We start from the raw sequence: 14,212 nt of genomic DNA, 5'->3' as shown, positions 1-14,212 counted from the left end.
ATACATACCGCTCTCTCTCTCTCTCTCTCTCTCTCTCTCTCTCTCTCTCTCTCTCTCTCTCTCTCTCTCCCTCCGCCGTACACACCCGGTTCATTCCGGGCTATATAGCTCCTTCTATCCAAACACGAAAATGCTCCTTCCTTCCAGATATCTGCTCCTCCATTAAGTGTGTATGATATTTTCATTATATCCTCCTCCCCCTCCTCCACCCACCATCTTACTCTTCCCCATCAACGGGGGTTTGATTGCATTGTTTATATAGTATTGGTGATGTATATTTATGAAAGGGTTACGTCAGTGGATAGGTAGGTTGGGGGGGAGAGGGGGGAAGGGGGGAGGGATAGGGGCAGATGAAAATCTCATGAACCACAGATAAAGATTTGAATGAATGGACCTGATCAAGTGTGTTCGTCTCCCCCCCCCCCTTCCCCCCTTCTCTACTTCTCTCCTCCCTACACACACCATCCCAAGAAGTTTCTTCTCTCTCTCTCTCTCTCTCTCTCTCTCTCTCTCTCTCTCTCTCTCTCTCTCTCTCTCTCCTCTCTCTCTCTGTATAGATTGGAATGGCCTTCCTGGACCCAGTGCTACGCTATATGGCTAAATTCGTATATTTAAATCTTAATGATCAATTATGAATTTGAGAATTCCAAAATATCCGTTCAAGTGACAGAGACCGTCGCTGGCATTTTTAAACCTGTTTAAAATTAGACCAATTAGACCAACTTTAAGTTTTGATACAAGATTATGTAAAATTTGAGGCGAATCCTCTCTCTCTCTCTCTCCTCTCTCTCTCTCTCTCTCTCTCTCTCTCTCTCTCTCGTTGCGCAGTGTTAGCACACTCAGCTCACGAATGGAAGAAGAGAAAAAAGGCCAAACGTGAGTGTCCATTACTCCGTCAAAATGTATGCCATCAAACGGAAGAGCCTCGACGAGGCAATCCTTCTATCCACCAGGTTGAAATTCTCTCTCTCTCTCTCTCTCTCTCTCTCTCTCTCCTCTCTCTCTCTCTCTCTCTCTCTCCTCTCTCTCTCTCTCTCTCTCTTTGTAGTTCACGGTTGCAGTTATTCACTGTGATATTTGCAACTCTACGATGCTAAACAGTACAGTAGCCTAAGCGTACGAACAGAATCCTCCTGTCATGGAGATATTTTTTATGTGGAATAACTCATTTACGTTGTCATTGCTAACTATTGAGATTCTATTGATAGCATTGATGTGTTTTTGAAAAAGGATTTCATTGTAATATATTCAAGACAAGATTGAAATTATGTATATATATATATATATATATATATATATATATATATATATATATATATATATATATATATATATATATATCCCTAACAGCTAGCAAAATAAAACTATATTTAATTAATAGAGAAATATATTCCTTTACCTGTTCATTTAGTGGGAAGGAGGAAAAGTCATCCATATAGTTTTGGAACTTGTTACACTGCGATTCATAGGGCGACCAAATCGGTCCTCCCCTTTGGAATTTGCGGAAGATGCTGCCCTCCTGAGGCAGAAAGTTTGCTTGACACTGAACGATGCAGTGAGTGCGAGAAAGCAAGAGTTATGCAGATTATAAGGCACTCTTCTATTGTGTGTGTGTGTGTGTGTAACGCAAGGGAACCTCTTTTCGAGTGGAATAATTGACTGGTTATTTACTGAATTCACTCTCTTCATTATTGACTGGACGATTGGTATTAATTAATCACGAGAGAGAGAGAGAGAGAGAGAGATGAGAGAGAGAGAGAGAGAGAGAGAGAGAGAGAGAGAGAGAGAGAAGGGGGGGGGGGGCCGTTGAATATAAGAATATAATTGCTTTTGATGGTTTAAGGGTAGTGATGGCTTATTGGAAACGTCCCTGCCTTGCGATCTGCCGGGCTGGAGTTTTAAAGTCCCGCTCAAGCTCGATATTCTCTTGTAGTGTCAGCAACCTCACTATCCTTATGAGCTACGGATTGGGGTGGTATAGGTCTACCTGCTCGGTCATCAGCAGCCATTGCCTGGCCCTCCACACTCCTAGCTTGGGTGGAGAGGGGTCTAGGGTGCTGATCTTATGTATATATGGTTACTCCAAGGCATTGTCACTGTCCCTTGCCTTATTATTATTATTATTATTATTATTATTATTATTATTATTATTATTATTATTTTTATTGTTATTATTATTATTACTTGCTAAGCTACACTCATAGTTGGAAAAAGCAAGATACTATAAGCCCATGGGCTCCAACAGGAAAAAATAGCCCTGTGAGGAAAGGAAATAAACAACTATATATGAATGGCCTTTAAACCTTTAGTAGGTAAAATATTGATACTTTTTTAGGGGAATAGTGTTGTTTTGCACCTGATGCATTTTGTCATAAATTTGATTTAATGTTTTTAAAGATTGCTTTAATTGGTCACCTCTTCTTCTCTCCTCCCCCATTATGTTTAATGGTGTTTCTTTTATTATCTTGGAAACTGTCTAGTGGGGAGTTTATAATTGTCGTCTTAGTGTTAATGTTTAATTGTTTGTTCTTGTATTTTAGGTAATTATAATATATATATATATATATATATATATATATATATATATATATATATATATATATATATATATATATATATATATATACATACATACATTCTCTCTCTCTCTCTCTCTCTCTCTCTCTCTCTCTCTCTCTCTCTCTCTCTCTCTCTCTCTCTCTCTCAATGGGTTGTAGGCTACTTTCTTGGTCTGTTACGACTCTTGAGGCATAATATCTTTTCCCCTTAGGTATTTATTCCCAAGATAAAAGGATTGAATATATATATACAGTATATATATATATATATATATATATATATATATATATATATATATATATATATATTCATACATATACATACATATATACATATACGTTTGTTATTCTGTGTGCGTTAATTTTGGTATAAGTTAGTAGTGGCTTTTAACAGATAAAAAAATCCTAATACTGTTTTATATTATTTTTTATTTTTTTTTTTGTGATTTTGAAGACTGTTCGGAAATGTTCACACACTATCCTATTTACTCCAGCCACTTCTCTTGCTGTTTGCTAAGAAAGGCGAGCCTTTTCCTGCTTAGCATTTCCCAAGGGCTATAATAACTCTAGCGCTTCACTTGGTAAGTGTCAACTCCGTAGAGTTTCCCCTTTGTGGTGTCTTATTTCCTTATCAGTTGATAGGGGGATTTATGGCACCCTTTCGCGTATCTTATGATTCTATGGTGCATCGTATCTTTTCATTTTTCTTCGTATCTTTTCATTCTCTTTCGATAACTTCACCTGTAATTCACTTCGCTCCTGGTGCTCTCTTAGTTTCATCTGGGCTGAAATCAGTGTTATGGAATTTTGTGATTTTTAACCTTTACTTGAAGGCTATTTTGAGATTTACTTCAGCCTTTCAATGCTAAATGTTTGTAGCGGTAAAGTTTTGTTTTTGTAACTTTCATATTGGTTTCAGACTTTTATTCAACTGGATTGTGATTGGTTCATCTTTTGGGGGAGCTTCAATACTGAAGATGTAATTTGAGCCTATCGTTGTATGGAAAATATTTTAAGAAATAATAAAAGCATGAAAATTTGCCACTACAAAATTTTGCAACATTTCAAGTATCTCTGAACCAGTTCATGATTTTCTTTGAATTTCATTTATTCATCCCCTGAAATATTTGCTTTGTCAATCAGATATGTGGAATATTTATACTAGATACCATTCTCTCTCTCTCTCTCTCTCCTCTCTCTCTCTCTCTCTCTCTCTCTCTCTCTCTCTCTCGAAGTGCCGGTATATCTAGAATCTCCAGGCTTCATGAATTAAATGCCTCAAGGGAAAGCGGGAGGATGGTTTGTTATTTACCGGAGGGGGAGGAGGGGGTATTGGGGGGTGAAAGGTCAGAGGTCATGCAGTCGAGTGTGGGCCATCCATTCCACTGGTTCCTGGTTTAGCCTCATTGTCTGTCATGCCATTTTCAAGGGACTGAATCGGATTACGGCTGCTGTACTTGGGTCGCTGGAAGGGCCTTGGGGGGTTGATGGGAGTTGAAGGAAAGCAGGAGGGGGATGGGAGGGGAAGGGGAGAAGCAAATGAGCAATGGAGAATGTGGAATAATGGAGAACGGGGAGGGATGTGTGAAAGTCGAGGGAAAGGATAGCAGGTGAGGAAGAGAAACCGATGATAAAGGTGTTGTTGAGGAAAGGAAAGTGTACCCTGGGAAGCAGGAGCATTGGGAAGAGATTGTGAATAGAATTTAAGGGGGATTGAGGAGTTGAATAGGAAAGGTGAGATACAGGTAATTGATGAATTACAGATAAAGTAATTGCATAAGAGAGTGTTCTGTGTGAAATAGGATCGTTGATGGTATAAAGGACTAAGATAACGTTACGATGTTAGGGGAAGCAGAGGTCAAGAAAAGGCATTGCATATGTTGAAATTCAGACTCTGAGACTTTTAGATGATGTTCATCTTGAAGTGGCAATTAGGCATTGCAGATTTTTCGTAATAGTGATTAGTGTAATTGCCTAAGGAAAATATTATTATTATTATTATTATTATTATTATTATTATTATTACTTGCTAAGCTACACCCATAGTTGGAAAAGCAAGATGCTTTAAGCCCATGGGCTCCAACAGGTAAAAATAGTCCTGTGAGGAAAGGAAATAAGCAACGATATAAGAAGTGATGAACAATTAAATTAAAATGTCCTATATTATGTTATATATGTATTGCCTACATTTTATTTCGCTTGCAGCAGGGGGGATCCATTTTATCAAGTACATATTTAATGGCAAATATTATATTGAATGTAATGAACTCTGATATTCCTCCATTCTGCCATTAGTCCACATTTTATTAAGATGCAAAATGATGATTTTATGGAAGGGAGTAAATTGTTTAAAAAATAGAAAATGGCGACGCTTCTCTTGTAGAATACTGAAAAGATGAAGTGAGGGTCAGGGAATGCCAAGAAATGATTGGTGGGTCATCTCGTGAAATTTAGAGGGAGGATGAAGGAAATTTTGGAGCGTATGCCGATTTTGTTTTTTTTTAGCTGAAATAGTTTTTAGAGGATGCTGAGTTGAGATGAATGTACTTTCTTAGGGATTGCCTAGGAGTGATGAATGTGCTTTCTTAAGAATGTCCTGTGTGATGAGTGCACATTCTTTAGGATTGTCGAGGTATGATAACTCACTCTCTTGGGAACTTGGAGATGTTTTGAATGCCTGTAATTTTGGGAACACAGAAGTGTGATGAATTAACTTTATAGAAGGAATGCATTTGTGTAATTAATTCACTAATAATTGAAGCGCAGAGTGTAGTGTAAGCCCTTTTTGGAACACATTGGTGTAAGGAATGCACTTTAAATCAAAAGGCATGTGTGGTGAATTCTTATTAATGGGAATTGCAGAGGTGTAATGAATGCCCCTTTTTAGGGAGAGTGCAGAGGTGCAATGAATTCATTTTTTTCTGGGTAATGCATTGGTTTAATTTGGAAATGCAGAGGTGTGACAAGCGTGCACTTTAAAAATGCTGAGGTGTTGTGTAGGAACTGTATTTGGGCTAAGGTGTGATGAATGCTCTTCCTTTGGGAATGCAGAGGGGAGAATAACGCACTACTTGAAGGGGGTTGGGAATGTAAAAGTGCGATGAATAAACTTTGGGAATGTAGAAGTATGGTGAATACAATTTCTTTAGGAATGCGCATAATTTGATGAATGCGCTTGCTTTGGGATTGGAGGGGTTTTGATAAATGCTTGATATATGCACTTATAGGAATGCACATTTCTGTTGAATGTACTTTCTTTGGGAATGCAGAGATATGATAAATGCACTTTTATTTGGGAATGGCTGGGTTTGCTAAATGAGCTTTCTTTGGAAAGGCATAATGTTTAGTGAATACACCTTCTTTGGTAATGCAGAGATGTGGTGAATGCACTTTCTTTGGAAAAGGTTAGGTTTCATGAATGCACGTTTTGTGGATATCCAATTTGTGATGAATACACACTTGATGAATGCACTCAAATGGGGAATGCATGAATGGGTGTGATGAATGCACGTGGTTAGGGAAGGCAAATGTGTGATAGTACACTTTGAGATGTGATAGGACACTTTCTTTGGTAGTACCGATGGGCTATGAATGCAGATGCATTGTGAATGCTGAGATGTGACGTGTGCAATTTTGTTGGAAATGCACAAGTGTGATGAATTGATTTTTGGGGGAAATGTACATACTGCATGATATGAATGCACTTTCTTTGGAAATGCTTATGTTTGATGAATTAATATTTTTGGGTGATGCATTTGCTTGATCAATGCATATACCTGGGCAGTTCTTTGAGGAGGGTGATAGCACTTTCTTGCTCACACTAGGGAAATTTTTAGATGGGGCGAGAGTAATTTCTAGGTGAAATCTGAGGGATAAACATTTATGTAACGGGAAATTTTAAGGTGAAATCAGTGCATTTTCTTGGGCAATTCTTAGAGGTTAAAAATTCATTAGGATGTGATACAGGTATTAGATTGATTTATTATTTCTGGGAAATAAGAAATTTGCTGAGTACATTTAATTTGGGAATTTCTAGATTTGATGAATACCATTTTTGGGGGAATTCCAAATTGTAGTGATTAGACTTTTTTGGGGGGTAATCTTAGGGGTGCAATACCCTTCTTTTGGAAGGAATTTCTAATTGCGATGAAAGCATTTTCTTGTGGAATATCAAGTAGAGACCGCAGTTCTTATTTTGGGAAATTTGGGGTGAAATAGAGGTACTTGAAATGGAATGTCGTAGTAAAAAAAAGTTCTTATTTGGGAAATGCCATAAGATGAAGACACTGCTTTGATTACTGGTGGTGGTGGTGGTGGTGGGGGAGTGGGGGGGGACTTTAGGAATGCCAAAGTGTATGATAGGGACCAACTGGGGAGAGAGATGTGAAAATCAAACGGCAAATTTCCTTGTAAATTGTAAGAGTATTTTGCTGTCAGTGCACCCCTCTCAATTTAATGTAGGCACAATTCTAAGGGCCATAGGAGCATTCCTTTGGCCCAAAATGCACCTACATTATAGCCTTAGACTTAACCATTTCTGATTTGTTCTTCCCTCAAGCTGTTAAATTTCCTAAATTTTACTTAATGGTGCAACATCAGGGTTTTCCCCAGTTGACCTCAGTGCTGAATGGCCTACCCAGTCCAAGATTGGGTTATCTGACCCCAATTCATAAATCTAATTACGTTAAAAATGCAACGGAGATATTTTGTAGTAATCTAGGATTGCGACTTGGTAGCCTCCTTGAGTATAATCCTCCATGACAAAACAGTTCATGATTTTTACATTCAAGGGCTCCTGTGGCCTTAATGTTTTGCCAGTGGATTGTCACTTATAGGTGTTGTCTCAACTATATCAAGTGTCGCTACCCTCCCAGTTTTAAAGATTCATTTATATTGATGGTACTGTATGTATATGGAGTATGAAATGTCCAAAAGAGATAATTGTTTTGTAATGAACAGTATTTTCTCTTCCACAGCTTGATAGGTTTAAGGAGCCTCCAGCATTTGGCCCCATGTGCGATTTGTTATGGTCGGACCCCCTTGAAGACTTTGGTAATGAAAAAAATGCAGAACATTTCTCTCACAATTCAGTTAGAGGATGTTCTTATTTCTACAGGTGAGAAGACATTAAATTTTCTTTTAAGATTATAAGTAAAAAGGTACATTGTTGTAAAATTCACTACAGTTTCAGCTTCATTTTTTCTCTTGGTTCTATCGTTGTTCTCTGGACACAAGAAATTTAGAACAGTTTTGATGTCGGAATACTTATCATATTAATTTTATTTTTCATTCAATGAAAATTTTTAGATGTTAAAACTCAAATACTGTATGGTTTTATTTTGCCATTATTATTTACTCCTCAAGATGCATTATGTGCCTTGAGTTTGTTGAAGAAAAAAACTTTGTAGTTAGGTAATACTGTAATACAACTATTTTTTTTGCAATGCGATACCTATTGAACCTTATATTTACTGTTTTGTGGAATGGTTATTGTGCCGTTGAATTTCCAAGTTTGAATATAAATATTTCTGTATGCATAGTAATTTCCAATTAAATGTTCTTTAGTAACAGAAGGCATTTTCTAAGGTCTCAAGACATTATATAACATGGAAATGTGATCTATTATTCTTTTGGAGGGAATTTCTATTTGTGATGAAAGCATTTTCAATATACAGTGAACCCTCGCTACTTCCCGGTTCGACCATCGCGGATTCACCACTTCGCGGATTTTTTCCATAACCCATATATATACAGTAACATATATACATATATATGTATGCATGTATTTATGTATATATGTATGTATGTATATATGTAGGTATGTATATGTGTATACATATAAATATATATATGTATATACACACACACACACACATATATATATATATATATATATATATATATATATATATATATATATATATAAATATATATATATATATATATATATATATATATATATATATATATATATATATATATATATCCAAAGTAGGAAGATGTGATGTAGTTCTAAGGGAATAGTATGGGAAATATGTCTGGGTAATAAGCAAAGCTCTACCTCCAGTTTGTTTCTTCATTATGATCAGAGGTAAATGTAAACAAAACATTGGTTGCCATATTTTAATGTGCTTTTTAGCGTGTTTAGGAAACGCATGATATAAAATTGCCTTTAATATTTGTGCCTGTTTAAGTTTAGGGTACTGTAGTACATGCATTAAGTGTTCTGTACATTAAAGGGTAGTTTGTTAACAGTACTACGTACAAGGGAAGGTTTTAAAAGTCTGAATATACATGTTGAATAAATAGGTAAATATGGTGTCACTACTTCGCGGATTTTCACCTATCGCGGCCGCGTCTGGAACCTATCTACCGCGATAAACGAGGGTTCACTGTAATCAGTATACATTGAGTTATCCCTTTTACCCCCACCATAAGGTTAAATTTTGAGCACATTTTGCTATAATTTTTTTTTTAATTGCTCTAACGGGCTTAATTTTTGTCCTAGAGAGGTCAGGTTGGTCTTATTCTTTTGGAAAATGCCTGAAGTTTCTCATAAAATTATAAAAAATATGTAAAAACATGTAATTAAAAGTGTTTTGCAAGAACATACCGGTACGTCCTTTTGGAGGTGAAAGGGTTATGAGACCTTGCATTTAAATATACGGACTTCTTAGTTTTGTAACCTATAAATTTTTTCTAGATAATGTTGATATTTTTCAGAAAACTTATTAAAATTGTAATCTTTCATTTTGCAGCTATGCAGCGTGCTGTGACTTTCTACAACACAACAATCTCCTATCTATTATTAGAGCTCATGAAGCCCAGGATGCAGGGTATGTATGTCTCCTCCCCGCATTTTTAAAAAAAATTTTCGTTGATGGAGTTTGTGACTGGGATTTAATCCTTTGGAGCTACTGTATAGTGATTTACTGGAAGAAATATATCCTTATTCTGAGTATATGTATATATCAAAGAAATACTATAGATGTACTGCTAATGATTTAGTCTAGCCATCTTTTGTGGGATAGAATTGCAGAGCTCGGTGCTTTTCAGTAAGCTTCTATGTATTTTGTATATGATAGTTTGCAGACTTCAAAATATATTGAGGTACCTAACCAATCTTGGAAACATAATGGTGTTGTATATCTAAATTTTGATGTTTTGTAATGCTGAGAATTCTGTGTTTGTATGTTGTTATTCAGGTCATGGAAGTTAAGTACATGATTAGTGTATTTGTTACTTAACAAGTTGAAATGCACAGCAAGCTAGAAGTGCGTAAGCCGGTGATTGTGCTAGCATGGTATGACTTGTGTATGTTGAGTGTTTAATGGTGTAATTATGTCATTCATTGGTGATATTTAGTTATGTATAGTGTGCTGCTTTGTTACGTATATTTTAGTCTATGAATGGTTCTTAATGGCTACTTCTTGTTTCTCCCTTTTCCCCAGGTATCGTATGTATCGTAAAAGCCAAACGACGGGTTTTCCATCTCTTATCACAATTTTTTCTGCTCCCAACTACCTAGATGTGTACAACAATAAGGTAACTCATTCTGCAGGAAGTTTTGATTCCTTATTTCCTTATCAGAGGAAAATTTATAGTTCTTTTTTTTTTTTTTTTTTTTGCAGAACAGTGCTGTTAGCATTAATTCAGTGTTGGTAAGAAATAGGAAAAGTACAGAAAGCATATGTTAAGTAATTATGTCATATCAAAAGCACCTTCAAGGTAAATTTTTGTGCAAATAGCAGGATTTATTGCTTATTGAATTAATTTACTATAATTGTTGATGGAGATCCAATCAGCATGCTGTAAAATTTCCTTTAATGTTATGACTTCCACCTTTCAGGCTGCTGTTTTAAAGTATGAGAATAATGTGATGAACATTCGACAGTTTAACTGTTCCCCTCACCCTTATTGGTTACCTAACTTTATGGATGTCTTCACCTGGTCATTACCGTTTGTTGGAGAGAAAGGTTAGTGAATTGTCAAATGTCAGAAAATATATATTGTTCTTCAGTTAGTTAGTTTACGTATTTTATTTAAGTGATTTTCACCAAGATTTCAAGGGAAGTGCCGTAGATATTCAACAATTGTTAATGAGTAAGTTCTGGGATGTAGGGAAGGGAGATATTTTGTACTGGTTGACAAATAGAAATTTGATGTTGGACTACGAATGTTATGGTATTAGCTTTGATCATTAAAATCTCTTCCTCAGAATGCTGAAAATTTCTGGTTTGTTATGAAGCTGGAAACTTGACGGATGTAGTACACTTGTAATATCCTGAATATGTGATTCATCAAATTATATACTTGTGACCTGCAAAGTAAAGTACTTCATATATCACAGAATTACTACATATATCACAGGATAAAACAGAAAGACCTTGAATGAAATTATTTTAATTAATTGGACATTTGGAGATGTGACTGGTCCTAGTAAAATAAGTTTATACCATTTTGAATGAGTGGTAAATGTATGAAAAATTGAATATCCTGTTTTCATATTCTATTGTCCTTTCATTGGTATTATGAAAGGCCTATATATGACTATAGTTTAAAAGTTTTAGTTTGAAAACTTAGATTGAAAAAATTCAATCGGAAATTCATGAAAAGCTTTTGCTGAAGGCGCCCATGGACATCTTAACTACACGCCAATGAAAGCAACCTTCAAAATTAATGAAGGAAAAATAATCATGTGGCCACAAGTGTATATACAGTACAGTATATAGTAAGGAACTCCCTCCAGTTTCTTAAATTTTATGAATTTTAGTTTCCTTTCCTTGCAGACAATTAAAAGTTTTTTTTTGTATTCTATATTATTCAATATTTCTTCTTTATAAGTTGTTGTTTTAAATATAATCAAGTTTATGCCCAATTTTGCTAATGTTCCTCTTTCTTTTAACTACATGATGGTCATTGGTAGGTAAAACCAGTTGCATAACATAGAATGTCTTCTCTACCTTCTCGGTAAAAAGAAATTTCATCAGAGAAACATATTTGTCCATGTTACCTTAGGTGTTTGTAAGTTATATTTTATGGAACTCCTTAAGTTCCGATTACCTCCTGTTGCCCTAACCAATAGATTTCTATTTACAGTTCAGTGCTGGAATATTCAGTATGCCTGAGTGTTGGCCCAGAATAATGTGTGTGGTAGTTATGTACCTAAGTGACCAGTAATTATTTTAATTTTTCTTTACTCGTTATCTTTTCCTTGGATTGCCTAACTTTTAAGAAGTTGTCTATTCTCCTTTAGATATTTCTGTTTATAATTTCTGGCACCCTAGGGCTGGCTTATTTCTTTACAAGGGAACAAGGTCAGAACCAAACATAAAATGGGTTTTCATGAAGACATGATAATAGCTAGACTTTATTTTTAACATTTCAAGACATATCCTTAAGAAGATTTGGCAGTGCACTAAAGGAAATGCAAACTCATAATGTTGGTAGTATGATGTCTTGAAAAATGACCCTTTTGAATTCAAAATATTAATTGTCAAGTATTTTATTTAATTATTCAGAATTTAATTTTTTCAATATTAAACTTAGCCGGTGATTATATAAGCTGCAACTCTGTTGCTCGACAGAAAACTCTACGTTCAAAATACGCCAGCGATCGCTATGCAGGTAGGGGGTGTACATCAACAGCGCCATCTGTCTAGCAGGTACTCAGTACTCAATGTAAACACAGAACCAATTTTCTCTCTGTCGGGCTACCGGCAAGACCTACTAATACGCTGTTACTAACTGGATTTGTTTTCACAACTATTTGGTGAAGTACACTATTCTAGTTTTGAGCTTTTGCTATGCAGGTGTTTTATCTTCATCTCAAAACTTGAACTCGTTTTGGATAGATTTAATTAGGGTGACAAAGAGAGTATGGACTCTCTTTCACTTTTAAATGGCCGACCCTTCCCTTAGACGGAAGTGTGTTTAGGTTTTTAGTAATTTTGCTTAACACGTTATAGATCTATATATTTTATATCTCTCCGCCTTTATTAGGCCTCTTCGATTAACTTTCCATTTATTATAAACATATAAAGATAATTTTTATGTTTTGTTTATATGCGACCTTTCCTGATAGTAGGCGGTCCTAACTTGGAACCGAAGTTAATCAACGTTGAGCCCGTTATATCGTATTTAGCCTTTAAAGAATTTAAAACTTTTTAAATTTAATGTTTTATGAAAGAATTTCTTTGATAGTCTTCGTACTGTTTTCAAAGATGAACTAACGTTTAGTTTTTTAGACTACGCAGTTGTTGACGTTCAGGACGTTCAACATGCGCTCTATCGTTACGATAGAGAGAGAGTGTATCACGGTTTCACTTTGCAGTAAGAGTAAATCGATTCTGACGTTTTGTTCATTCTTTCTTAGCTTTAATGTTTTAAATTCTAAATTAAAGGAACTTTTTATTGGAAAACCTTTCAGTTTTTTTCCTTTAGTCAAATAATATGTTTTTTTTGACGATATATAATTGGGCACTTCTCTTAGGTGCGAAATCAAGAGAGAAAGAGAGAGAGAGATAGAGACGGAGGGAGAGAGAGGAGAGAAAACGTTCCGTTCAAGCGGGTAACGTTGTTCTCCTGTTACTCTCGTCCCTAGTCGCTGTACGGGGAAGAAGGTAAAACGTTTCTAGGGTTTTATTCTTGTCCCCAGGCTATGTGCGGTGAGAGATTGTAAACGTAGTTTATTTGAACTAGTGTTTAGTCTCTTTCCCAGCCACTGAATTTTTTATCTTTATATAGGTTTTCTGTTTTTTGCTAGTATTAATGAGCTGCATTATACGACTGATTTCGCAATTACTACCTTTTAATGAGGGTAGAATTGCGTGTTTCAGGTAGAAATCAGTAAAAGTTTCGATTTCTGTGAAATAAGTGCAAAACAGAAAATCGAAGTGATAAAGTGATATGCGCAAAGTGTTACAGTGTTGCGTCCGAGGGTTCGTCTGTTCGTGCCTGTCGTTCACCTAGTCCGGGACCTCTTGCAAGCTCCCAAGCCCAGGGGAGAAGTAATGTCGAACGACTTATGGGTTCGTCAGGCCTTGATCAACGAACAGACGTTTCCCTCCGTGGTTTCGGGCGTATCTACCCAAGATCGCCCCACCCACACAAAGACGAGAGAGCCCATTTATTTCTCGTCTGCGGAAGAGGTTTCTCGTAAGAAACCATGGACCAAGGTCTCTCAGCTTATTAAGCGCAAGTCGGTCCCTTCCGCGCAAGTCCAACGGCCCAGTTGTAGCCACTGGGTCAGTTCGGACTCGCTGCAGTCTTCCGACGACTGCTCACCTCCTAAGAGAGGCAAAGCGGTACCGCATCAGGCAGTCACACCGTCTGTTGCCGCACCTGCTCCTGTAGACCCTAAGTGGTCTTTGCTGCAGACCATGCAGTCTCAGTTAACGTCATTGATGCGGGACTTTCGTGCGGAGAAGGTTGACACTGCACCAACCTCTAGCCTACAACCAACCACGGTTGTGCGTCCTGTGGACGCTGAGGCGACCTTCTGCCGCACTCCAGCTGAGAGAGTCCCGCCACCCATGCGTTCCAGTGTACCCTGCCAGCCGCATGTTGACGTTCAGTAACGCACGGAACCTTCTGTTGACGTTCGCGAGGTACAACAACAGTCTAAGTTGTTTTGTTTTGACGCGGTGCGTCAA

At 36.7% G+C, this 14,212-nt stretch overlaps 1 protein-coding gene across 1 annotated transcript in view; it reads left to right on the top strand.

Annotated features, from left to right (window-relative positions):
- The window catches only part of LOC137624778 (serine/threonine-protein phosphatase 2B catalytic subunit 3-like), a 568,901-nt gene that overhangs the window by 534,633 nt on the left and 20,056 nt on the right, over window positions 1-14,212 (top strand). The window contains exons 5-8 of the mRNA XM_068355729.1: window positions 7,535-7,674; window positions 9,317-9,394; window positions 10,010-10,103; window positions 10,408-10,534. Coding sequence (XP_068211830.1) covers window positions 7,535-7,674; window positions 9,317-9,394; window positions 10,010-10,103; window positions 10,408-10,534 — 439 coding nt within the window. The remainder of the gene's footprint in view (window positions 1-7,534; window positions 7,675-9,316; window positions 9,395-10,009; window positions 10,104-10,407; window positions 10,535-14,212) is intronic.

Source organism: Palaemon carinicauda, chromosome 31 (genome assembly GCF_036898095.1).
Source record: "Palaemon carinicauda isolate YSFRI2023 chromosome 31, ASM3689809v2, whole genome shotgun sequence".
Taxonomy (NCBI): domain Eukaryota; kingdom Metazoa; phylum Arthropoda; class Malacostraca; order Decapoda; family Palaemonidae; genus Palaemon; species Palaemon carinicauda.
This window is presented reverse-complemented; position numbering and strand designations above follow the sequence as displayed.